Source organism: Manihot esculenta, chromosome 14 (genome assembly GCF_001659605.2).
Source record: "Manihot esculenta cultivar AM560-2 chromosome 14, M.esculenta_v8, whole genome shotgun sequence".
NCBI classification, from domain to species: Eukaryota; Viridiplantae; Streptophyta; class Magnoliopsida; order Malpighiales; family Euphorbiaceae; genus Manihot; species Manihot esculenta.
Window position 1 is genome coordinate 2,310,072 of NC_035174.2, and position 25,000 is coordinate 2,335,071.

General features: G+C 33.1%; 3 protein-coding genes across 4 annotated transcripts; 1 reads left to right on the plus strand and 2 right to left on the minus strand.

The window, feature by feature from the left end:
- Positions 1 to 255: 255 nt before the first annotated feature.
- On the minus strand, positions 256 to 6,998 carry LOC110600165. The gene is made up of 10 exons (XM_021736930.2): positions 6,766 to 6,998; positions 4,979 to 5,201; positions 4,506 to 4,642; positions 4,250 to 4,294; positions 4,116 to 4,169; positions 3,639 to 3,743; positions 3,031 to 3,234; positions 2,715 to 2,800; positions 986 to 2,025; positions 256 to 862 (listed from the first exon to the last, which is right to left on the minus strand). The coding sequence occupies exons 2-10, from the start codon at positions 5,157 to 5,159 to the stop codon at positions 585 to 587; spliced, it is 2,130 nt and encodes a 709-aa protein (XP_021592622.1). The 5' UTR covers positions 5,160 to 5,201; positions 6,766 to 6,998; the 3' UTR covers positions 256 to 584.
- Positions 6,999 to 7,902: 904 nt separating this feature from the next.
- LOC110599734 (U-box domain-containing protein 32) lies at positions 7,903 to 14,776 on the minus strand. Of its 2 annotated transcripts, XM_021736297.2 has the most exons (10): positions 14,287 to 14,775; positions 13,728 to 13,849; positions 13,280 to 13,401; positions 13,038 to 13,142; positions 12,400 to 12,542; positions 12,146 to 12,261; positions 11,620 to 11,769; positions 10,208 to 10,735; positions 8,781 to 9,539; positions 7,903 to 8,353 (listed from the first exon to the last, which is right to left on the minus strand). In XM_021736297.2, the coding sequence occupies exons 1-10, from the start codon at positions 14,465 to 14,467 to the stop codon at positions 8,177 to 8,179; spliced, it is 2,403 nt and encodes an 800-aa protein (XP_021591989.1). In that variant the 5' UTR covers positions 14,468 to 14,775; the 3' UTR covers positions 7,903 to 8,176. The 2 variants fall into 2 exon arrangements, with proteins under 2 accessions (XP_021591989.1, XP_043806377.1); XM_043950442.1 differs by lacking the exon at positions 11,620 to 11,769 and having other exon boundaries at positions 14,287 to 14,776.
- Positions 14,777 to 21,859: 7,083 nt separating this feature from the next.
- LOC110631010 (60S ribosomal protein L36-2) lies at positions 21,860 to 23,635 on the plus strand. The gene is made up of 4 exons (XM_021778700.2): positions 21,860 to 21,982; positions 22,746 to 22,841; positions 23,094 to 23,293; positions 23,445 to 23,635. Exons 2-4 carry the CDS (start codon positions 22,749 to 22,751, stop codon positions 23,473 to 23,475), a joined length of 324 nt encoding a protein of 107 aa, XP_021634392.1. The 5' UTR covers positions 21,860 to 21,982; positions 22,746 to 22,748; the 3' UTR covers positions 23,476 to 23,635.
- Positions 23,636 to 25,000: the final 1,365 nt, after the last annotated feature.

Below are 25,000 nucleotides of genomic sequence, written 5' to 3' on the forward strand. Positions count from 1 at the left end.
GGGAACCGTGTGATAGCGAAAATCTCAAGCTTTATAACAAAAGACATTGATTTTAACCATTACAAAGGTACAAACCGCAAACATGACATATATCTTCCACTTTGCCCATTGATAATTTCAGATTGTTTGAAGGAGCTAAGCTATTGATCATGCCCCCTTGCCACTTTCAAGAAATGGGTTCCAACGCCCAAAACGTATGCTTCTTGGAGTTAAAAGCCAACTAATTAATGAATAGCCCAAATCAAATTAATTAAAAATAAATAATAACACTAAAAAATAACCCTAGAAAACAACATTTATTACAGCAAAAAAATTGGACCATTACGCCAAAAGTAACGCACTAATCAAATCAGCTATGACAACTAAGTATTTTCTGACAAAAAAATCTTGAGAAAGAGAGAGAGATAGAGAGAGAGAGAGAGAAAAGAGAAAAATAACAAGACTTCATTTTTTTCTGACAGAAGACCTTCGGTAAAACTGGAACCTCTGCTAAGAATGTAAAGGCAATTAAACTATGCAATCTGTATAACAAAGAAGCAAAAAAAGAAAAAAAAAAAGCCCTTTCTTGATCATCTTCTTCTTTATTAGGAGACGGCTTTCTGCTTGGGTATGTACTTTAACTTGGCACCTTTCTCAGGCTTTGTTCTGAACTTGGCTTTACTGGCTCCGGTGGTCGAAGATTCATGAACCCCCGCATCAACCAACTGATTCTCCATATTGCCAAGAAGACTGCATTTTTTAATATCTGATGACTCGGCTACATCTACTAGACAGTCGTTCAGAATCTCCATATATTCTGAAGATTTTAAGTCTGGAGATAGAACCAATTTGACATGTTCAGCCGCAATTGCCTCCTTCCATCCTGCATGATATTTATAGCATCACAAGACAATGCAAAAGTTATGGACATGTAAGCGCAGAGATAACATACTGCTGCTAGGAAAATGACTATTGTTACTGTGTGTATAAAAGAAATTGAACTTACTCTCGGCAAGAAATGCTTTTGCTGCTTGGCATGAGAAGTGCAAGCTCCCTCGACGCAAAGTCTCCTGGAGGAGTGGGAGACTGTTCCCTGTTACGCCATTATTATCGTCCACAGAACACGAGCTAAGAAAGCTTTCTTCAGATGACATATGATCATCTCCCTTACCAGCAACCCCATCAACTTGAAATTCTGTAGCTCTATTTTCAACTGATATTGGATCTTTGGTTCCATTTCTACTCACAGGCCTCCAAAGCTTTATTTTTGACCTATTTGCACTGAAATGATTAGATTCAGGTCTATTTTGCTTATCCTGAATATTGCTTTTCTTTGGCAATTGATATTCTGACAGAAAATCATCTCTAGCTCCATCAAAATGGTTAGCCTCATCTTGGTTGCAGTTTTCAAGTGCAACAGATATAGAACCAATCAGAACCTCATGCTTCTTACTGTGATCTGGCAGGCTTACTGCTTCTTTCTGCACTCTAATTTTCAAGCCGTCTCCACTATAATCTGGTTTAGGTTTTCGGCTCCACATTTTGTTGCCATTGATTGAAGGCACCGGTTTTGAGTCTCCATGATTTCCATGCTTCTGCATGCTGCTAGATTTTTGTGCCTGAGAATTTTTACTTGCATGGAAACCATTTGTCACATAATTCCATTGTGATTTTGGAGACAACTGCCAGCGAGTAAGCACTAAGTGCCTACGATTATTTCTTTGTACTGTCCGTCTTTCAACATTATGACTAGAGCCAGGGTCACTTCCAGACCCCGTCGGAATTTCCAAATCAATATCTTCATCCATGCTTGGCGGTTGGAAGGGCTCAAAAGATGAGGGAACATGACTTGATAGTGCCTCCAGACCATCCATACCAGAATCAGATGCAGTCAGAGGAAATTGTTCAACAGCTGAAGACACAGCCTCCACTGCATCATCTATCTGCTCGTTGAAATCTGCCTGTTCCTCTTGCCTTTGCTCCTTACCTTTCTGTTCTTTCTGCCTTAGTTTTTTCTGCCTCTTCTTCTCCAAAAGCTCAGCTTGTCTGCAGACATCTCAGAGCCAATTTAAAAAATTAGTTAGACAAACAAATTGCAGAATCTACTCTCTTCTCAGATAAGTCTTACATTGAAGAAGAATCCTTAAAGGTTCCCAATTGGTGAGGCAAATCTTAGGTTCTGAAGAGTTCGAACAACACTTCAACAATTCAAAAACTACTCTATTATAGCTTAAAGAACAGTCTAGCTTTTCAAAATTAAGTATCTATGGAGCTTGTGAGGAAATGAGAATTTTAAGGTGCTTTCATTTCGAGGGTCTTCCTACTACCTCATGCTTTAGAAAATCCACTAGTAGGATATCTCGTGTGTGTCACCCTCTCCCTGTCAACCACAACACTTACTTGTACATGCAGGTGCAATGGTGCATCCTAATATTCAAGTCAATTGTGTGTTTCACGAACTAAGAAAATTCAGTTCCAAACTTCCAATGCAATCTAGTGTACGTCATCTTCTTATGGGCAAAAGGGCTGCCTATAATCCTATTGCTTTGCCACCTCATAAACTAGTACCCTAACATGGGCATCCCCAACCCAAAAATTAAAAACAAAATTCATTAATGCTTGCAGACGTGCAAGTACCATCCCGGAAGTAAAAAGAAGACAACTTGACAAGGAATATCAACGCTCATCAAAGTGACTAATGAACAAAGCAAAAGCAAAGCGAACATAGAATGCACCTTCTCTGAGCAGCTTCTTCCTCCTCCACCAGCAACTTTTGGCATCTTAAAGCTTCGGCATCCTTGTCAGCAAGCCATGCTTTAACCTGGAGACACAGATAAATAGTGATGTAATAAAGTTATACGCTAATATGAAAGAACAAGACAAAGAACATAAAGTTATACACTAATACTTCACATAACATTTGCCTCAGATTATTATGATACACACACAGCAAGTGGGGTGCATATCAACACATTTGTGAACTTATGTCATGTGGATAATGATTGAAAGTAAATTGATCATTAAAAGAATAGAAGTGAAACAAAAAGATACCAATTTCTGCTCCACCAGAAAGCCGGTGCAAGCAACTAGATTCTTCATTTCAAGACCAATCTTCTCAGCTTCTCCATCAAAAATATATTTTTGCATTGATACAGCTGTTCCACACAGGAACGTTTTTTCACTTGAGTCATCTAGGGTGCTGAATAGTTCCTCAGAAGATAAAGGAAACCTGGAAGGCCTAGCTTGGATGATATCCTGAAAAGAATTTTGATATACCATATGCTTAGCAAAATAATATGGAAAATGAAAACAAATGAAATCTAACACTCCATTTGTTTCATGGAAAGGAGAATATTTTTCACATTTTTTGATGTTTGGAATACTTGAGAAAATTAGTCAACAAGAAATATTTTCATGGTCAAAATAAAAAATAAATTATTTTCCAATTTTCAAAAGAGGAAGTCATTTTTTGCAGTTTGAGAATCTTATTAAAATCTCTATATATAAACTTGTTAATATATTTTATTTTTTAAATTAAATTTAAGCAATGGAAAATAAGTTATTTTATTGGAAAATATTTTTCAAATACAAGTTATTTTCCGAAAACAAACAGAGGTTTAAAGTTAAAATAAAAAAAAAAGAAAGATATTTCCTCTTACCAGAAGGGCAGAACCAGCCCTCAAACAATATTGTGGAAGAGAAGAAAATCCTGGTTTCCGAATAAGGCCCATCATTGCCTTTATAATTGAAGAGCCTGCAACTTTCTATTAGGTTTACAACAAAGGAAACAGTTATTTAAATAATAGTCAAGTACACAAATGAATCATGAATTTGCTATAGTAAGAACAGAATCCCCCCCCACCCCACCCCAAAAAAAAAAGAAAAAGAAAAAGAAAACAACAAAAGGGGAAAAAAGAAGATGATGAAGATGAAGACTAGAGGAAGGAAAAATTGCTTAAAAATAACTTCACTATTGACAATGTGATATTCAAAGAAAAACTTAGAAACAAACAAAATAAAACACATTTCAGCATCTAATAATTAATACTTTGAAACAGATAATAATATCCACTATATTGGATATGCTATTAGAAGTTTTACTCATGCAAAACAGATGTGGTAGATAAATAAAATACCTCCAGTGTCACATCCTTGAATGATAAAATTTCCTTTGCCTCATCCTCAGAAAGCTGCAAAAGAACAATTAACATGATAAAGGAAGTGAGACCTCCAATGAAACTTCCAAAAAAGAAAGATATACATATTTTACCTTGTCCCAAAAGGTGCCCAATAGATCCCTATTTTTGGAAGAACCCTAGAAAAAGTAAAACATTCATTAAAAATGATTCAAAGGATGAAAAACAACAAATATGTAGTTAAAGAAGCAAATAAATTTTAGTAAAGAATATCCAGATTGACAGGATTATAAGCAACCAGATTTCCAAGCTTCAAAATGCCATAAAACAATAAATAGAACAGTTCAACAACTAAATATACAAAAACACTACAATGGAAGAAAGGGAAACCTTGTCAAGTTTTTTCAATCGATGGTGCACGCGTATGTGTCTTCTGTAGTTAATGGATGAAAAGAACTCTCGTGAACATTTTTCGCACTTTTGCATCTGCACCTTCAAAGGAGTGAGCAAAGGCCAACCCGGGAGATCTGGGAGAAGGAGAAATCAAAAGGCAAATGCACAGGTTCAATATCAAAAAATGACTAATCTTAAACATGGACCAAGACCACTGGATTATGCAGGAAAAATATTTATCTCATGGTTGTTCTGAGATAAGACAACAACAGCCTGAGAGGATTTGAGTCGCATCATCTGTTCAGAGCACAGCCACTCTTCCCTTACAGAAAAAACACACCAACTATAGATGTTGAAAGTATTCAATCCTAACCCCCCAAGGACCATGTACTAAGACCCTTTCTCAAAATAAAGTCCATTCAATTCTATGCAAGAGACAACAGTTAGAATCATTGCAAAATAGCAAGTACCTTGCTGATCTAGAGCATGTAGTAATTGGATCCACTGTACTGGGCTATCACCAGCCCTTGAGAAAGAAAGGAAGGGCTCTTTTCCAATTGCTTGCCTGATAAATGTGTCTAGGGAATCATTTCCCTCCTCTGTTTTCATCACATCTGTATTGTTTGCAGCCTTGAGTTTTGCAATTGGCATTTAGGCACACAAAATCCAAACCTAGCAACTCACTGAAAGCCACTGTACAAAAGACCAATGCTTATATTAAAATCCTGCAAACAACCACTAGATGAATGGACATAGATATATATAATTCTTAAGAATCCCTTCAATATTGCAATTTCTTTATCTAATGTGGAGATGAACACATCGCCTCAAAATGAAGAATTGGCAACAAAAACAACATAGAAACTCCAAACTCTTTGTTATGATTTCACAAATGATCTTGCAAAGACTTTAACATACAAACAAAATATTTCATGGACAATGTTCTCTCTCCTCTCTATTTTGTGTAAAAAAAAGAAAGTGCTAAAAACATATTGTATGCCTCACACTGAACATTGCAAGGAAGATTCATGTAAAACACAGTTAGTTGGTAACATTTTACATGTATGAAGAATACCCAATCTGTTTCCTGAGTCCTGAGACACATCCTAATTAACACCAAACCTTCTATTGTTAGCTGATGCAATAAAAAATCACATAATAAGGACTAGACACTGAAATTCTTCTGCACCATTCTCTTAATGCTTTTTCTTAATAAATTGGGGCTGCATATCCACCTACTGCCAGCTGTATTCCAGTTACTGGCACTAATTTGGAATAATTTAAGGATCTCATCTTTTTCTGCAGAACAGATTGAAATTTAACAAATCATTTTGCCTACAAGCTCAAGAAGCATTCGGAATGCATATCAATACCTATTTCAGAATTAGACAAATAGAGCAAGCGTGAACATCAGACAGACATTTTCATACCTACATTGTGGTATATTAGAGAGTTAATAAATCAAGTTGCATCTACTCAAACAATGATGAATGATTTAAAAAGCAAAAGCAGAAAGCTATCTTCCTGCTTCATTATAGTATCAGGAAACAATTTGAAAAACTGGATTACACAAAAATAATTAACATATTCCGTTAAAGATAACCGGCAGCAGCCTATTATGTAGAAAAATCTTATAACCATATAAACTGGAATTATATAAATAGTTCCATAAAAAGAGCAAAACAACCAATACAAATGGATAAAGAATAAAAATCAAATCTTTAAAACCAATATAGAATACAACATTGTAGAACCCCAAAACGTGGGGGGAGAAAACACAAAATTTATGGAGAAAGCTACTAAGAAAAAGAATGATATGTTATATACCAGATCACAAAAACAGAGTAGCTACAAGCTATATTTGATTATGCATGAAACAAACGGCATAAAAGATCAAAGTACGACATTTTAAATTTACCAAAACAACAAAAACAAATTGAAAATCAATTTAAATTGCCTATAGCGACTATTTACCTAAATGACGGTGAATTTCACATTTCTAAAATATTATATTAAAACATATAACTAAAGTTCTTTGCGTTCGCCTGGTTTCCGCTGGTAAAGAATGGAACAACCATTAAACACGTAGAAAATGAATAAAAAAATAATAAAAAAAAAGTAGGAGAACGAAAACAGCATAAAAAGGAAAGCTCGCTAGCAATTGCGGTGCGTGATCTGTGATAGAAACATGATAGTGAAGATATACTTAACGAGCTTTAAATGCCAAAAAAGTGAGTGGAGTGATCGGCTAACATACCAGTGAAGGGCGGAAAGAGAGATCGGTATGGAGAGAAGAGAAGATCTCCGTCGATTGAAGGGATTTGGAGTCACCAGGGAAGGATATTAGGAAGCGTTTGGACGGAGAGAAAAACGCCGAGAAATTGCGAGAAAGATGATCGGCCTAGAACTAGGAAAAAAGAAAAAGAGAGAGTTTCGACTCGAGGTCGAAGGAGCGAAATGTAAGAGAAAATAAATATACCAAGGTTATGCATAGAAAAAAAAGGAAAAAAAGAAATGAAACATGCGTATGACGTGGGAGATACACGCGCGCTTCAGCCTGTGGGACAAGTTATATCCCGTTATTGGGCCGCTTAAAAGGCCCATCCTAATATTATAGCGGATAACTATTGGACCTCCGATTGAATAAATTATGCAATATTACCGAGACTCTATAAGGGGTGTACTCGATTATAAATTCATGAAATTTAATTATTTTAATAAAAAAATATTTAATTAAATTTCATTATACTAGTTAATTTTCAATTACGTTTAATTTTTTAATCATACTTATTGTAATAGTCAAACTTTCATTAATATAGTATTAAATTTATAGTTATTATTTCACTAAAATCACTATATATATATATATATATTACAAAATAATAGTATAAAACATATCTTACAGAAATTTCCACTCAACTTACTTTAGACTTTATAATTCACCAATTATTTCTCATTTAATTACCTGCCATTTTTTTAAATTTTATTTTAATTATTATTTTAAACTTTACCATTTTTTTAATCTAGTTAATTGAATGTACATCTCTATATAGAATAGCTTACCTAAAATAATTTTTAAAAAAATTACCAAAAATGACAAATAAATTGAAAAAGGCCTAATTAATAATGGTCCTCTAAAATTAAGTTTCATTTTTATTTTAAAATAATAATTATTTTTCTAAATTATAACTACATTTCTTTGCTTGCCATCGTTTGCAATTCGATGCACAAATCATATCACGTGGTCATTATAAAATTCGCTTCCTCCAATTGTAGTTGGACAATTCCATTTCGTTTACAACATATACGCTTGTAATTCTTAATATTAAATCAATATATTTTACTAAAAATATAAAAAAAATCACTGATTTCTTCTTAAAAATGAATTCAGAAATAAGAAGCCAAACATACTTGTATGCCATATCAAACTCTCCAAATATTGAATCAAAGGGACAGCTTTTCCAGGATAAGCAAACTCTGTAAGCAAATATATGTATTCACTATTACTTTTCGAATATATATGCTGTTCTGTACAAAACAGCAGAGGCTCTTGCTCTATACATCACGTTATGTTTAAACTAACTGATATCAATGGCTGCAGCGGTTAAAGTACAAAGATCCCAACTTGTGCATGTATGTCATCTCCTATACTGATAGAAAACTCACCATCATTGCCGCCACTCTTGAATTGCCTGATGAAGAGCATGATTAGGGAGTAGGTTGCAGTGTGCGAGTTTAAGATTTGTCATGGGGGAAGTATTGTGGCCGCTTTTCAACCAACCTCTAATAGCCTCGGCATCATATGTGAAACCATCTGCAGCGATTTGTGGATCTTTCATGACTTCCTGCAAATCCAAATAAGTAGCCATGGTTAAAAGAAACATGACGATACTGAAAATAAATTCTAGTTGCCTGCCCGTGAGACAAAAGGTCAAAAAGATGGATTTGTGCAAGCAATCTGCAAATGTTCTGGTTACAATAATCATGATCAAGTTTGCATAAAGCTAGTTTCCTTCCCTTGAAATCCTTCTTCTTTCATCCACTACAAACGCGTGCAGAGCACTTCACAGTGCACAGCGTAAAAGATTAAAATGCAAGAGCACCCCTTGGTTTGCTTCTTTCTATTGCACAAATGTATTTAGGAACTATTTACTATAAACCAGAAAGGGATAGAAGCACAACAGAACCCACCACCTGGCTATGCATTGCTACTCTAGTAAAGTCAAACCAGTTTAATATATAAAATGTTTCAAACATGTTTAAGAACATTACCTGAAAAATTGGACAGACAAAATGGGAAGGAATACAGTGTAGATCCTTGGAACCTGTGCAGGGTCCTGAATCAGTGCATGAAGCTCTCAATGGCTCAAGCACACTCCAGATTTCTGACACAAGGTCTGGTCGATTTAATCTATTATTCTCACAGCAGTTCAATGCCAATTTAGCCAGCAGTTCAGCTTGTCCAACTGGCCATTCCCCAGAACAGCAATCAAGAACTGCTCCCAAGTTCTCTTTTTCTAATGCACATTTTACATCTTTCACCAATCCTGCAACTGGTCTCCCAGTCAAAAGTCGCAACAGTATAATTCCAAATGAGTAAACATCTGACTCTGGAGTAAGCATCCCTGTCTCTAGATATTCTGGATCAGCATATGCAGAGGTTAAATTGGGGTTAGACTTATTAGACACTGGAATAGTGTCTCCCACCCTTTCACCTCGTGAGATTAAATAAGAGATGCCAAAATCATTGAGTTTGCTGACAGAGTTAGCATCAAGGAGGATTTTGGATGGTTTCAAATTTCCATGTATAATACAAGGCTTGTTGGAATGAAGAAAGATAAGAGCAGAGCATATCTCAGTGGCAACGTGTATCCGACTTTTCCATGGAAGTGGGAGTCTCTTATTTTTGCATTCAAGGTAATCTTCAAGACTTCCATTTCTGACATACTCATATACAAGTGATCTAGACTCCAGGCAAGTTCCGATTAAAGTTACCAGATGTGGATGCCTCACCCTACACAAAACCTCTACCTGAAATTTGGCCCCAAAAAAGAAAATCAAAAGGATACTATAAATTCACCATTGATGTCACATTTCATTAAACAAACAAATATACATACAAGTCTGGTGGTATGCATGATCAATAAAGCCTTAACCTGGCAGGACTCAAATTACAGCCATGATTATTTGATAGCGGACAAGAAGAACAAAGGAATCAAGAGAAATAAAAACTTTATAATCTGAATAATAATCAATGTGAAATATGTAGAGATCCTAAGCCCAATACTAATTAAAATTACATACAAACTTAAACTAGGAAAATAATGATAAATGTAATAATAACAGAATTCTTAAATAATAAAACTCACTTCCTGAATCTAGAAGAATTCCTATACTTCCAATACTGCACCATATGCTTCCTTAACTAATATTTTTAGGCTCAACAACCTTCGTTCTTTCTGATGTAAAAGTTCGATTTACTAATCTTAAAAAAGTTTGCTGAAAGTTGCACTCATTCATGTGATAAAGGGGAATTTGAGAGAACAAATCAAGAGGATTTCTTATATTTAGATAACTCCATCAACATAAATTCAAACCTTTATTCCGCTATAATAAATGTTATCCCTTAATTATGTATCAGGTGTACAAATAAATGATATTTTATAAAGATTTATGCTATTATAGTGTGATAGTATTACCCCATTCTGGAAATCTAACTGGCTTTGATAGCCATAAGAGGGTAACATCTTGATGGCAACATGAACATGGCGAAGGATCCCTTTGTAGACATTTCCATATCTTCCCTCTCCAATCCTCCAGGATGGGTCAAGTTGCTGAGTTGCCTCATTGATCTCCATGAAAGAGAATTCGAGGATTTCAGACCTGCAAAAGCTTGTAGCTTCCACTTTGGCCAATTTCTTTAGCCTATTAGCTTCCCTTATTGCATTTTCATATTCTCTCCGTGCTGCATCTCTTCTTTCTTTGTAACTTATCAAAAGTTCCACTGCTGAAATGATTTTCTCCTCCAAATCCTTCACATTACGATTGGACTCTGCAAGGTGGCTCTCAAGTGCAGACTTCTGCTCCTGGACAACCTGGAGTTCTTTCATAAATTCATCACATTGATCCTTTGTCCTTTCTATTTCTTCTTTTTCCCTTGCCAACACTCCCTCCATCTCTTTTCTTAGGCTCATCTCCTTGACACACAAGTTCTCTAATGCCTTTGCCTGTAAGAGGATAAGATGCTCAGAATGTTAGTGGTCAAAATGAAGTTGACTTAGTGATATAGGTACACATACATGCACTAAATAGACATATACATACATGCACTAAACAAACACTTTCTTTGCCTCAATTGATTCCTCTCAGGATGTAATGTCCAGTTTTCATTATGTTGATGATGCGAAAGGGATAATAAAAGGCTAACCAGACCTTTGTTAAGGGCAGTATAATTTAACTAGACCACTGATTCCCATATTTATGAACAAAATAAAAGAATAATTTATGGTAGTGGATCTCTTTTTTTTAATATTCTTAGTTAGATTCACGACGACACAAGTCTACTATTCCGAACTTTGACAAAAATCACACCTTAATCCCAACAAAATTGAGTAGGCTACCAGAATCTTTTTGTGCCATACATTCCACCTCGAGAAATATACTCTGTTAAGTAGCCAGAAATTATGCTGTTTCAGGCTGTGTTTTTTTCTGGGTCTTCCTCTTTATGTTTTTGTGCTTTCTACATATTCTAAATCATGTCTCTCATCTAGTGTCACAAGTAACCAAAAAAGTTGAACATCTAGCAACACATCTAACTGTTGAATTAGTGAAGAATCTGACAGGAAGTACAGATTGAAAAAGATATAGGAAGCTTTTGTCCATGTAAAAGGATATTCCAGAAGAGTGGGATGATGGATTTGGCCCTCTATTCGGGTGCTATGATTCTAATATTTAAAGGAATAGCATAGCTACTTAATTTGCATTGTAACCTGGAATTATTGCCAGTTTCTCAGGCAACGAAATCTAATAAGCTTTATCCTAATAACCTCTGCCACCCAATAGTAAAGAGAGAAGAAAAGAGAATAAGAGATCATCATAAGATAAATTTTGCCTTGCATTTGGCCTCCATAGCATCATCTTCCTCTTTCCATCGCTTCACTGCCTCTTCAAATGCCTTTTGCTTTGAGTCTTTGGCATCTAGAATTGCTTGTTCTAGTATATAACAAGTATTTTCAGTTGTTAGTCCTCGATTTTTTTCTTCCTGCAAAAGTACAGACCATAATAGCTGCATCAAATAAATTGGACAAGCAACAAATCAACCACTGGCCCCAGTAATATCAATGAAGAAAGGAGCAGATACTAAAATAAATTCTGAAATTGTGAGACTTCTCTCCTTATCTCTCTTTTGCAGATCTTTCTATGATTCAATCCACTAAATGATGCACCAACACATCAATAATCCTAAAATGTTCACAGGCCTTCTCCTTTGTTTCTTCTTAGGAAAAATATGGGCATGTGAGATAAAATTAGTTTATTTATTGCACTGAAACTTCACATTATACAACAGTAGGGAGAACAAAAAATAAAGATCATCCTGTGAGTTGTGAACTAAGGCAATAACAACTTGTTTTTCTAACCTTATCTGTCTGAAATGGCACCATTTTGGAAGTTCTAAGGACTATATTGCTTGATTGGCTAGAATGCACAGCACAGTGAAAATTGAATCCTTCTATTTCTTCCCAGTCATCATCATCTGCATGACATCTCTGTGACAAAGTTATTCATCTAGCACTTCTTTAAGAAACAGTTATTGGCATATCCATATGAACTAAACCCACAGATCTTGATCACTGAAAGTAATAACCTTATCTGTTAGCAGCAGCTCACCTACCTAGAGAGCTATGGGTTTGTTTATATGATCCCAATGTCAAGTGCTCTGCTTGCTTAACTTCTGATTCTGAATTCAGCAACAGCAACGGAAGGCCAACCTCTGCTTCTAAGCTGTCCTTTCTACCATCCCTGTTTTCATTTGTACTGATGGATGCATCAAATCAATAGAAAAATTAGAATAACTGCAGCAGGGAAGACAATCTGAACAACACTGAACTTCATATTTACTCGAATTAAAACAATCCTACAAGGCTTTCTCTATAAGGCGTATGAACAGTGAGGATAAAATTTTTTTTTTTTCAAGAACTAGAAACTCCATGGAATATATCATTGAATATTGGTTAGTAGGTTTCAGACCCCAATGTCATGTTATTCAGATGAAAATGATACTTTTTTGCATATGTAAATGCATTTTTCCACTCTGTAACTGTGGTTAGACTAACTCACTGGTTCCAATCCCTAACTTAATTATTGAACAGAACATACTGATAGACCAACTAGTCAAGATTGGAATTTCCACAGTAATACATTGATAGACCATGAACTGCAAGAAATTACCCTTGAAATGCTGCAGTTATAAGCAAGTTAACTAAGCAAAATTTAGAAGAAAAAAAAACATTTTTTTCAACACAAACATGCCTTGTATAGATGAGACAACCCTTGCAAACAAACCAAATATGACAGGAAATAGGTGCGTGTTGGTGTACAAACATTGCTTTCTTGGACTTTATCCCTTCCAATTTCCTGCAATAGCAATAAAATCTTGTTAAGAGCTCAAATAGTAGGGACTTGTGAGAACTCTATACCAGCTATGCTAGATGAAGAAGACCCCTAAGAAGCACATGAGAACATTGAATGAGCAACTGTGTTAGCATTCATACTCTGAATAGTACTTATCAGCAGCTGCTCCCATGACAAGCCATCGAATGTTGTACCGAGCAATAAGCTCAACAATCCCCTTTTCAATATTGTCCATCTCAATCCATACTTTATCTGTTCTAACCTATTGTAAAATCAGTGATATTAGCAAACAAATAGGAATGCCGGATCACTTGCTCAAAATCAGAGTCCAAAATAGTACTGATATTAGCAAACAAATAGGAATGCCGGATCACTTGCTCAAAATCAGAGTCCAAAATAGTAATAGAGAATTTTGAATAAACAATTATCAATACAATAATTTGGCTTCTTTCCTTTCTTGCCGAGTGTTCCATCAATAAGATTCAAAGTAATAGGTTTCATATTAATAATAAAATTTGACTTCAAAGCTGTTTCACACCCACAGTAGTCACTATAACTAGAAACCAAGAAATCAGGAAAAAAGAATACCCCTTCTAGGGCAAGAATGAGACAGTATTGGTTTAGAACATCATGCATCTTTTCCTTTTCAAGCTCATGGAATGCCCTAAACATGTCTTGTTTCGGTTTAGTCACAGCAAGCTTCGGGTCAGCTGTAAAGAGAACCACCAAAGAGAGCAATTATATTAGCCATCTAGAACAACATGGAGGCAAATAAAATTCCGGAAGTGGAAAAAAAAAAAGGAAGGAAACTAGTGGCTTGATAATAAAATCTATATAAGCACTTATTTGGAAACCAATTGATTAACTTTAAGTGATTGACATGCCTTATATAATTCACTTTTTTATTCAATATCAGATCATCAGAAAAAGAAAATTAAACCAAAGGAAGCTCAACAGACTCTAAAACCAGCATTGAGCTTTAGTGATTCGACGCGTATTGTTACTAATTCCAGAATATCAGAACGACGAAACACAGTTTCACAAGTCGGAATTTCTTTTCCTTTTCCTGGACTTTGCGAGGTATCAAGAACCAAGTACGGATGAACAAAAAGATCAATAAAATTGAAACGGCTTCAAGGAAGCTCACTCAATGAAACAGCATTATCAGACTGTTGAACATGAAGCACGCAAATCTTCTTCCCTGCAAAGCTCTGAACAGCCCAAAACAACGTCGTTTTACTCTTCTCAACATTCTTTCCCACCGCAACAAATATGGTATCTTCCACATCATACGCTTTCAGTTCCATAATCCCATCAATACTGCCCATTTCTACGTAATTAAGCACCAAATCGTTACTGCAGAGTTTGAATTGAGACTTGTAAATGGGTTTTCGGGCTGAAAACTCAATGAGAGACCGAGTGATGAACTTGGGCAGGAGCCAAAACGGATTGCTTTTCTGTAGAACGTTTTTGGTGGTTACTAGGAATAGTTCGCCTACTTTTTGAAAATAAGGAAAGGAAAAAGGAAAAACGAAAAGGAGAATTTATTCGACTGCGTGTAGCATGTTCCTGAGTGAATGTAAAGCAATTAAAGAGAAAATAAAAGAAAAGGAAAAGGAAGGGGAAAGAAACAGTTTGAAAGTGATTATTGTTAAAATAGTCAAAATGGCGCTGATTTTTATGTCCGTAATTCGACCGTAATTGTCAATTGTCATAATGAACAGGGAAGAGACTATTTCCGTAGAATTTAATTAAATTTTATATTTTATGTATTTGATTTAAATAAAAATAAAAAATTAATTTTAAAAATTCAATTAAATAGAATTTGTTATAATTAAAATTAATTTTTATCAAATTTAATAGAATTTAAAATAATTTTATGAAATTTACACAATAATATTTTTTTAGGTTAAAATATTTTTTTCAAATAATTTTCTCTCAATAATTTATTCTTCATATTTTATTAATAATACAAGTGAAAACTATAAAATTATTTTTCTATTTATCTACTATTATTATATATAGACAATTATATAATATATTTTATTTATTTTTCTAATTTTATAATATCTAAACTTATTTCTCTTATTTATTTTATTATGTAAATCTTCAAATCATAAAAATTTATTAATATATTTTTAATGAGTTGAAATTTTTATTAGTATTATAAATTTATTAAATATAAAATTTTTTGGTAGAGTATAACTTTCTTATTTTATTTTTAAGAGTAATTTGAAAAATGAAAATATGAATAATGTGGAATTTAATTAATTTTATATTTTAAATTATATCATACTAAATAATAAAATTTATATTTTATTTAGAATTTAATTAAATTATACTTAATTTTATAAGATAAAATTGAACTAAAGACTGTATTATTATGCTGGGGTAGAACTGGGCCTATGCTTCGATTGAATTAGGGAGTACGGTGAGGGATTGGTGTCCAAATCCACAATTCACGCATAAACAGAACAACAGAATTATGGCGCCCGCCAGAAGGTCATAATTAACAATATTTGCTGGTGACCTCACCGCATCTTTTTCCCTTCATCTTCCTTTCGACTGGTAGGTTTCGAACATTGCGCTTCACTCAACTAGTTCTTGTTGTCCAGCAGAAGAGGGACGAGGCACTGGACCACAACGCCGATCTCAAAGCAGCTGGCAATGCCTCAATGGAACCTCGTGAGAAAGGGACTCTCTTCGAGAACAATTTCGTGCATTTGAGATCTCTTTTAAAGAACGGAAAGATGAATTTGCAAATACAATCAATCAGGAACCCTCGAGACAAGAACTTGAAACAGAAATGTAAGTTACCATTGAGAGAATTGAAAAGTGGGACTTTGAGACAAAGGAGGCGGAAGGAGAAAATGATATTTCTTAGGCCAGTGCAAGACAAGTTGAAAGGGAACACTTAGCAAAAGAGGGTGGCTTTGTCGCAGATCGCAGAGCGGGGGTTGCAGATAGGTGGTTGAGCAATCAGTGGAGATTTCAGGAGCAGCCCTACTGCCACTTCTGCTAGTACTACTGCTAGTAGTAAATAAGATAGTAATGAATGTGAAGAAAAGGTTGCTAGTCTGGTATGCGTGATTTTAAAATATTCAACTCTAAATTTTGGAGCAGGTTTGCTCGTTACTTTGTCCCCCCTCCCCCTCACAAAGATGTCAGCATATTTGTTGCTACGCTTCTAATTCAACTGATACATGCTTTAAACAGTAATTCTGAAAACCTAAACACCAAATTTAGAATTTGCTGCTTGGGTTTGCATAATGTTATAAATGTTGAAATGTGAAATATATTGCGAATTAACCTATGGTCTTACCACACAAACACATGTGAATGTGAAGAAAGAACAAGAACTATTTCATCAGATTGAATAGAGGCAAAAACATAAAGCAAATATTGTTTAGTTATTTACCATGAGAAATGGTGTGGATAGTATGCTGCAAAGACGCCTCAATTATATTTCTGATTCTTGAGAATTCTTTTTAAAATCATTGCCAAGTTCAAAACGTATTGAAATAAGCATTTGGATGGTTAGGAAACACTTCTGATAACCTCTTGCACTGCTTATATATTTCTAAAGCATTGACCACAGTAGAGCTTGTGTAACATGGCTGTCTTTTGATTGGGGCATTCAGTTTTTTGATTCATACATGCTCCCTGTAAATGCTTATGGTGTCCAATTTGCAATGGATAATGAAACTGAATATTTTTAATAAAGTTTTGGCTTGAATTAAGAATACAAATAAACTTTACCTGGATGTCACTGTGTACCATCAGACATTCTGTCTGTGGGCAACTGAGTTTAGAAAAGATTATTTCTATATAACGTTCTCCATTGTCCTGATATCTATGTGTCGCCTTATCAGTCCTCAATAGTATATAGATTAATGAAGAATTTACTGCTTGAAATCACTCAGCTGAGGAGATCGCTGGGAGAGTCTAGGCATTTTGTCGATCAACTGCAATGCCTTCTTATCTGAATTTGCATCACGGTTTCAGATTTTAGTATTTACTTGAAACTGTGCGGCATTTCATTTGAAAATAGTAAACTTGAAAAATCACCTAAAAATCAGTAATAACAAGAAATCATGTTGGTCGAGATTATAAAAGCGAATAGCAAAACTAACAAGTCGTATATATTTATAAGTCTCACAAGAATTATCAGATAAATAATTGAATATGATAATTTATGAACGTACCGCTTATTTTATTTTAAAAACAAAATAGTAATTATATTATTATCGACACCATTATTATAATAATTCTCACAGGGGACGATTTTTAAAGATTGAAAGTTCAGTTCAGGAATTTCATAGGTTTACCGTAGCCAATTGGGTACAGTTCTGACTGGTGGCCAATTAATCACTCCCTAAACAGTCTTAGAAGTAAATAGATTTGTGGGAGAAGAGAATATCAACATGTCTCATATGACACTCCCCAAAATAAATATATAGAAAAAAATTATAATAAATTATCTCGGTTTTTATATTTTCACTAATTTATATTAATTTATTCAAATATTATTTTTTCGGAATTCCATTATTATAATAATTCTCACAGGGGACGATTTATAAAGATTGAAAGTTCAGTTCATGAATTTCATAGGCTTATAGTAGCCAATTGGATACAGCTCTGACTGGTGGCCAATTAATCACTCCCTAAAGAGTCTTAGAAGCAAATAGATTTGTGGCAGGAGAGAATATCAACATGTCTCATATGACACTCTCCAAAATAAATATATAGAAAAAAAATTATAACAAATTATCTCGGTTCTTATATTTTCACTAATTTATATTAATTTATTTAAATATTATTTCTTTGAAAATCCAATATTAAAAAATTACAGTTTTGATTCATAAAAATTCTATGAACTTGATACAATGGTTGCCAAGTAGCGACAGAGAAATCACAGCAGCCGGTAGACAGTTGGGCTGCAGGATTCCATGATCGAATTGAGGAGCTAAGGAGACGAATACAAGTAGAAGAGAACAGGGAGCATAGCCGCCACAGAGAGGGCGTATATCTTGGCCATGGCGAAAGCTTAAAACAATATCTACTTATAATGCAAATGAAAAAGATCAGAATGTGAAATAGATGCTACCAGAAATGCGTGCCTTACTTCGTCATCACTCAATTATGTGTTTTTGTGATAGGTAACTTTATATGTTTTCTTTACTTTCTCCTGTACTTAGTCCGTAATTATACTTTATTCGTTCATTTTCTTTAATCACGTTTAGTAACTCGTGCTTTCTATAATCACGGTATACTATTTATTTTCAATAGTCGCACTATATTTTTCATAATTTGTATGAATACGACTTCTCTATTTCAGATGGATACTTGTAACATTTTCTTCTTCATCCTTTCTCTTTTCTTGCATTTTATTCATTTAATAACTAAAAATAAATTATTCATTGGAAAAACATCTTCGCAGAAAAATAAGGAAAAGATGTGGCTATTGTAAATTCGATATTATATAGAAATTGTTAAACATTTTTTTACATAATATTAAGTTCATGTTAGATTAGTTGTTGGACCTTGATCATGTACGTATTTGCATCCTAGTTTTCTTGGGCCTCAGCAGTCTTTGAGCCTTGTACTTTTTTGCTGAATTATTGGACTCGAGCTTTGATTAATGAATTCCAATTATCTTATGACAGAAAAAAAAACAAAGAAAAAAGTTGCGCTAACGTCACAGTGCGTTGAACAAGGTTCAGTCAATTCTCGCTGCGCGTTAAAACAAAAGGTAGAAAAAGGGCACAATACAAAGGCAACAGCGGATTCCGAAAACCGCCGCCATTGTTTTGCAGATTCTTAGCAAGGAACAGAGGATTGGAGTCGAAGAAGATGGATGAGAAGGCAGAGAGTAGCAGTGGAAAAAAGGTAATGTCACCGTGTGATGTCGAGGCTCTAAAGAAATGCTTGGAGGAGAACAAGGGTGACTACGTCAAATGTCAATCGCAGATTGAGGCCTTCAAGTCTTCTTGTTCCCTCAAGAAACCATCTTCTTCCCCTCAATCTACATCTTAGGAGGAGGATCTTGGAACTTCAGTGCGATCCGATCCTATTACTAATTTATTTGAGTATTGGCTATCGTATTTCTCAAAAACGCAGTTTTATACCCAGTTGTTTGTGTACTGTTGTTGCTGTGATTTTTCTGTTTCGTAGCCCTGTTTGCTACTCTCGAATCTTGTTCTTTGAAATTTTTATATAAATTTTATTATTATCCCTTCCTATAATTTCCCAATTCAGTCCCTTCAATCCTAATTTTATCTTGTCATAAGAAGCAAGATCGTTGAAGTCTTACCGTTTTGCTATCACAGTTGCAATCTACCCACTCAGTGAAGTTCTATCATTTATGGAGATGAACTATTTGGCAATAACATTGTCATCGGAAAATTCTTAAATTAATTTTTTTACCACGTATTTTTGTGTATGGATCCATTGAATATTTTTGCCCTGCCAATGTGCACGAAAAATCCGTCATTTTGCAGCAAAGACAGAAGTCACAAAATATAATATTATTGTTTGATCACTTATATTCGAATAAATATATTTATAAATATTAATAATAAAGTTATTAGGAATGACCTCATTTATTAAAAAAACAGAAAAGTGTTATTGCACATATTAGTAACTTCTTATAAAAAAAAAAAATCCTCCTTTTGATGCATATTTGTTTCACATATGTTCATAAATTACTTATTTAGAGTAAGCCTCACTGAAAAGTGCCCAATTATGTATTGATTTATATTCAATCCCCTTTTATTAATAATGAGTGTCAATTAAAAAAATGAAAAATATTAATGTAGACTTTAGTTATAAAATAACTCCAATTATATTTAAATATGTAGCCAAGATAATCGCTACATATACATCTCTAAGGCTCTGATTATTCAAAAATATTTTGAGACAAGTATTTTTATATTTTTTAATATTTGAAATATTTAGAAAATTTAATTTGTGATAAATATTTTTTAATTAAAAAATAAATTATTTTTTAAAAAATAATTTTTTTAAAAAATAATTATTTTATACATTTGAAATTTTTATTAATATTTTTATATATAAATTTATTAATAAATTTAATTTTTTAAATAAAAATAAATAATAAAAAATAAATTATTTCAATAAAAAATATTTTTAAAAAAAATATTTATCAAAATGTAAGTTATTTTCTATAAATAAATCGAAACTAATATTTTATTTTTTCAGGAAGTCCAATATATGTAGCATAAAAAATCTAAAATTATTAAGTGTTGGATACTTGTCACTGATTTTTTTTTAATTGTTATTTAATCTAATATTATAAAGAAAATTTATTAATTAATTTATTAAATTTAAAATATATATTAAAAAATTTTAAAATTTTATAAAATTTTATTAATTGTTGATTCAATTAATTTTAATTATTAATTATTAATAATGACTATATCCAAAAATTAAATAGTAAATCTCTTTATTACAAATCATGTATATACGTTTTATAGTTAAAAAATTTTATTTTTTATTATAATATTATAAATAAAATGAAATATTATATATTTTAAATTATAAAATTTTATTTTTTACATTTTAAATTTTATTACTACTTATAATATTATATAAAAGTTGCAATAAAAAGTGAATACTGATATTAATAGAAAGTAACATTATTATAATAAAAATATTTATTTAAAGATTATTTTATTATTTAAATAGAATTTTATAAATATTATTTATTTAAAAATTATTTTAATAATGCTGATTTTGAAAATATAGGGAATGTAGGCCATCGATTCTCACTTGTTTGGAGGAAGATATAAGATAATAAAAAAATTATTTTTATATCTCTCTAACTCATTTTAATTTTTGGATTTTGATTAAAAATCTCTCTTCTGGTTATTATAAAACAACTTTGGTTAAATTGATCGAAAATTTTATTTGCTACTATAAAGAGTATGATATAAAAACTACTTCAATTATGTCACTGACCTCTATGAGAGTTAAAATTTGTTTGGACATTCGATAACTTTTAAAACAGGTGAAAAAAGTTTATTATAGATGATGATATTGTGTTTACAGTAAAATTTCAATACAAAAAATTGATTATTTTTTACTATTTACGTGGAAAATTGGATCATGTTAAGATTTTCTATGACTTGCGGCTGATATTGAAGAAAAAAAATATCAAATTTGGTTGAGATGATTTTCTCATAGCATTTGAAATCAGAGACCGCAAAGCCTATGACCACGTGATTTCAATAATTCTATTCATTTAGTAAAAGCTATAATGCTACTCATACCATAAAGAATTTATTAATATAATCGTTTTTATGTTTGTGACAATATAATTTTATTAATATAATTAATAGTTTTATTTTTTTAAAAATTTATATTATAATTTATTATTAATTTATATAAATTCAATTTAATATTTTAACGACTAAATTTTATTTCAATTAAAAAAAAAAGACCAAATTTTATTTTATGAGATTTAAATTGTTAACCGGATGAAAACTAACATGATAGTAATTAATAAGTTTTTTAAAAATTTAGATATATTTTTACATATGTTTTTGAGATTAAGTGGTTAACTAATTTTTCAAAGTTTAGAACGGGTCAATTTTTAAAGGATAATCGCGTTCATACGTGTAAATTGCCAAAGGCCAATTAGCTAAACGCCGCCGCTTTAACGCTGGCTTTAAAGCGACAGCGTTTAGGTGGCGGGCAGGACGTGACAGAATTGCCCTAAATTTCGTGGCAACACGCTGCATATATAAGGAACAGCAAACCCCAAACCCTAATTTATGCGTTAGAACTCGCCTCAGATCCTTGTTACTGCTATTCGTCCAGAGGTAAGGCAAAAATCTTTCTTGCGTACATAATAACTTCTGTTTGTGGTTATTGAGAAACTTGAATTATAGAAATGAAATTTCATGTTTTAGAATTTTCAAATCAAAAATCAATGAGAAGTTATAAGAGTGATAGTTTCGTGATGCCTTAATATCTGGAGGAAATATTAAAAGCCATATATCTTCAACTTTTTTATGCCCAAATGTTTTTTTCCCTGTTGTGTACGGTTTGGATCGCATGATTGAAGTGTTCACTTTGTTGTAGTTTTCAATTGCTACTTTTCGTTTTTTGGTTCTTGATATAAGCTCATTGGTCTGCCTTTCAACTCTGGTTGCTTATAATGTTGTGGTTAAGATTTTCAATTGGGATCGGAGTTCGTTCTCAAGTTTTTAAATCCGATAAAGGGTGTTATAGTAGTTTGCCTTCTTGTATTACGAAGAACATATTATTCTGTACTCTGATTGTTCGATGAGCTGGCTCATCAATATATTTAATGGGAGTGAGAACTCCATTGTTAACAAGTATAGTTCTTCATTTCAAGTAATAAGTGATAGACGGAGACAATTGTATTTCTCCTGAGAAATGGAGCTGTGGAAATGTTAATAATTGTGGTCGAGTTTTTGGGTTGGTCCTGTAGTTAAAAGTAAAATGATCTGTTGTATTATGTGATTTAGCATTTTGATTTTGAGTTATTAAATTTACCTTTTGATGTCTGTGATTGGTTTGGTTGAGTGCTTGAGTGATGGTGTTACATTGTTCTTGTAGGTGATGGCTCCAAATACAGGCCTCTTTGTGGGGTTAAATAAAGGCCACGTAGTAACCAAAAAAGAATTAGCTCCACGACCTTCTGATCGCAAAGGAGTAAGTTGTTTTTCATTGGCCAAATTTATTTAGTCTACATCATCCTTTTTACATTTTTGCATCTTATTTAAAGGAAATAGGCATTATTTAGACCGGATTCTAGAGGTATTTCACCACAAAGAAAAATAATACAAAGTTCCTTTCTGTTTGATGCATAATGACCAGATAAATGGTTTCCTCAATGAAATTATATTGGATTATGTGTTGTGTGAGCATACAAACGCTGATATTATAAATTATTTTCCTGTTCAGAAAACTAGCAAAAGGGTTCACTTTGTGAGGAGTTTGATCAGGGAAGTTGCTGGTTTTGCACCATATGAGAAGAGGATCACTGAGCTTCTGAAAGTTGGTAAGGACAAACGTGCCTTGAAGGTGGCTAAGAGAAAGTTGGGAACACATAAGAGGGCCAAGAAGAAGCGAGAGGAGATGTCCAATGTTCTCCGCAAGATGAGGTATGTTGCGAGTATATGTTGTTTCTCTTTTTTCTTTTGTGTTTTAGTCTTTGAGGACACCTGTCAATGCATTTGAGACTAGCATGCTGTTCTTGTTTTTGGGTTTTAACTGTCTGGTCAAAATTTCTTCTTTGCTGTGGTAATCTTTCAGGGCTGCTGGAGGTGGTGAGAAGAAGAAGTGAGAATTTGCTATCTTGGAAGTGAGAATTGCTATTTTGAAGTCAATACTTTCATCTTTCAGTCAGTAGTTAGTAGCCTTTGCTATGTTATTTTAGATTAGACACTGAAGATTTTGCTAAGAACGTTCTTTTAATTGGAAGAAAAGGTGTCCTTTTAATTTCACTCGCCACAATTATAATTTTTTAGTGCTCTCTCGTTGTGTGTGAAATGTGTTGAATGGAGCAGTCTGTGTACTTCCTATGCAGTATGCACTAATATGGAAGACATTTGATTGGTTGCTGCGCAAATACTTGCTAGACAGTGCACAACTTGTCTAGCCATTGCTTTAATTCCCTCACTTTGAGACCTTGCGTGATTCCTGTCTTGCAATCTGCCCATATTATTTTCCGTTCTCTTCTTCCCGAGTTCTGTTTTGGGAGGTTTAGCCTGGCGAGGGAGGATTATTTCAAGTTTGAAATGATTAGATGTGTTTTTAATTAATAGTTAAATAACCTTATTTTAATTCATTAGTTTTTGGCATAAATATGCAAGGGATACTAGATGATTTTTACCTATTAGTTAGTGTAACAAAGAGAAAGGGAAAAGGGGTAACTAATTACAGACCGCATATTTTCTTAAAATAGTGAATGGGTAACGCTCCGAGCATATGAAACCATATTTATCTGTTGCTCAGGATGACTCGAACAATTAGCCACTGTGTGGGCAGGATTTGATGTTTGTTGTGTTTCCATTGGTACCATGACGTTGGCACCAAAATGTCTCTGGGAACACCCAGAATATGTCATACGAAAAAGCATGCAAGTGGCATTGCGCATACTTCGATGTTTGGAAGGCGCAGATGACTGATATGCCCAACAAATTGTTCAAAATCCAAGAGCCTACTGCAACTGTAGCAGAGCATGCCAACAAAAATAAGTCGATAGAATTTACTACTTTTATCAGCAAAAATGAAAAGCTTTGTGTACAGAAATAAGTCAACAAAAATAAGGCGCACATGAGTACAGAAGTCAATAGAACTCACATCAAAACCTTTCAAGAACAGTTATTTGACTGCTTCCTTTTCTCTGTGCCATAGTTTCATCATCATCAACGACTAAAACGATAAGGAACTGAATTTTCATCTAAATCTATATGAAGCACACAAATTTGCCTTCAATCAACCCCATCTAAATACGTAATTCACTTTAACATTTTATGGAAGAAAAATTACATTCATATTCACCCTAGGTCAAGATGCAATAAATTTGAATTAATTTTTTTTAAAAATTGACATATACAAACAACTTGTTAATTTAATGATTTAAAAAAAAAACTAAAAATAGAAAATTACTTTTTCTTTAAGTAATTTGTCTGTTTCAATAAAAGAACTTATGAATCTTTTTGAAATTTAAAGTGTTTTAAACTTTATTTTTCATGGACTTTCTAAAATTTTAGTCCATAATTAAGTATTAAAAATATTATTTTATTATAATATATAAATATATAAATGAATATCATATATTAGTAAATAAAATAATAATAATATTC

Bases quoted from the DNA above. Each gene is read 5' to 3' on its own strand.
- LOC110600165 (XM_021736930.2), bottom strand. From the start codon at position 5,159: ATGCCAATTGCAAAACTCAAGGCTGCAAACAATACAGATGTGATGAAA. The intron at 4,295-4,505 runs GTTTCCCTTTCT...TACTTTTTCTAG, and splicing joins GATTGAAAAAACTTGACAAG to GGTTCTTCCAAAAATAGGGA. The intron at 4,170-4,249 runs GTAAAATATGTA...GTTCTTTTGCAG, and splicing joins TGGGCACCTTTTGGGACAAG to CTTTCTGAGGATGAGGCAAA.
- LOC110599734 (XM_021736297.2), bottom strand. From the start codon at position 14,467: ATGGGCAGTATTGATGGGATTATGGAACTGAAAGCGTATGATGTGGAA. The intron at 13,850-14,286 runs GTGAGCTTCCTT...TTCTCTTTACAG, and splicing joins TGATAATGCTGTTTCATTGA to CTGACCCGAAGCTTGCTGTG. The intron at 8,354-8,780 runs GTAATGTTCTTA...TTGGATTTGCAG, and splicing joins TTGTCTGTCCAATTTTTCAG to GAAGTCATGAAAGATCCACA.
- LOC110631010 (XM_021778700.2), top strand. From the start codon at position 22,749: ATGGCTCCAAATACAGGCCTCTTTGTGGGGTTAAATAAAGGCCACGTA. The intron at 22,842-23,093 runs GTAAGTTGTTTT...TTTCCTGTTCAG, and splicing joins GACCTTCTGATCGCAAAGGA to AAAACTAGCAAAAGGGTTCA. The intron at 23,294-23,444 runs GTATGTTGCGAG...GTAATCTTTCAG, and splicing joins AATGTTCTCCGCAAGATGAG to GGCTGCTGGAGGTGGTGAGA.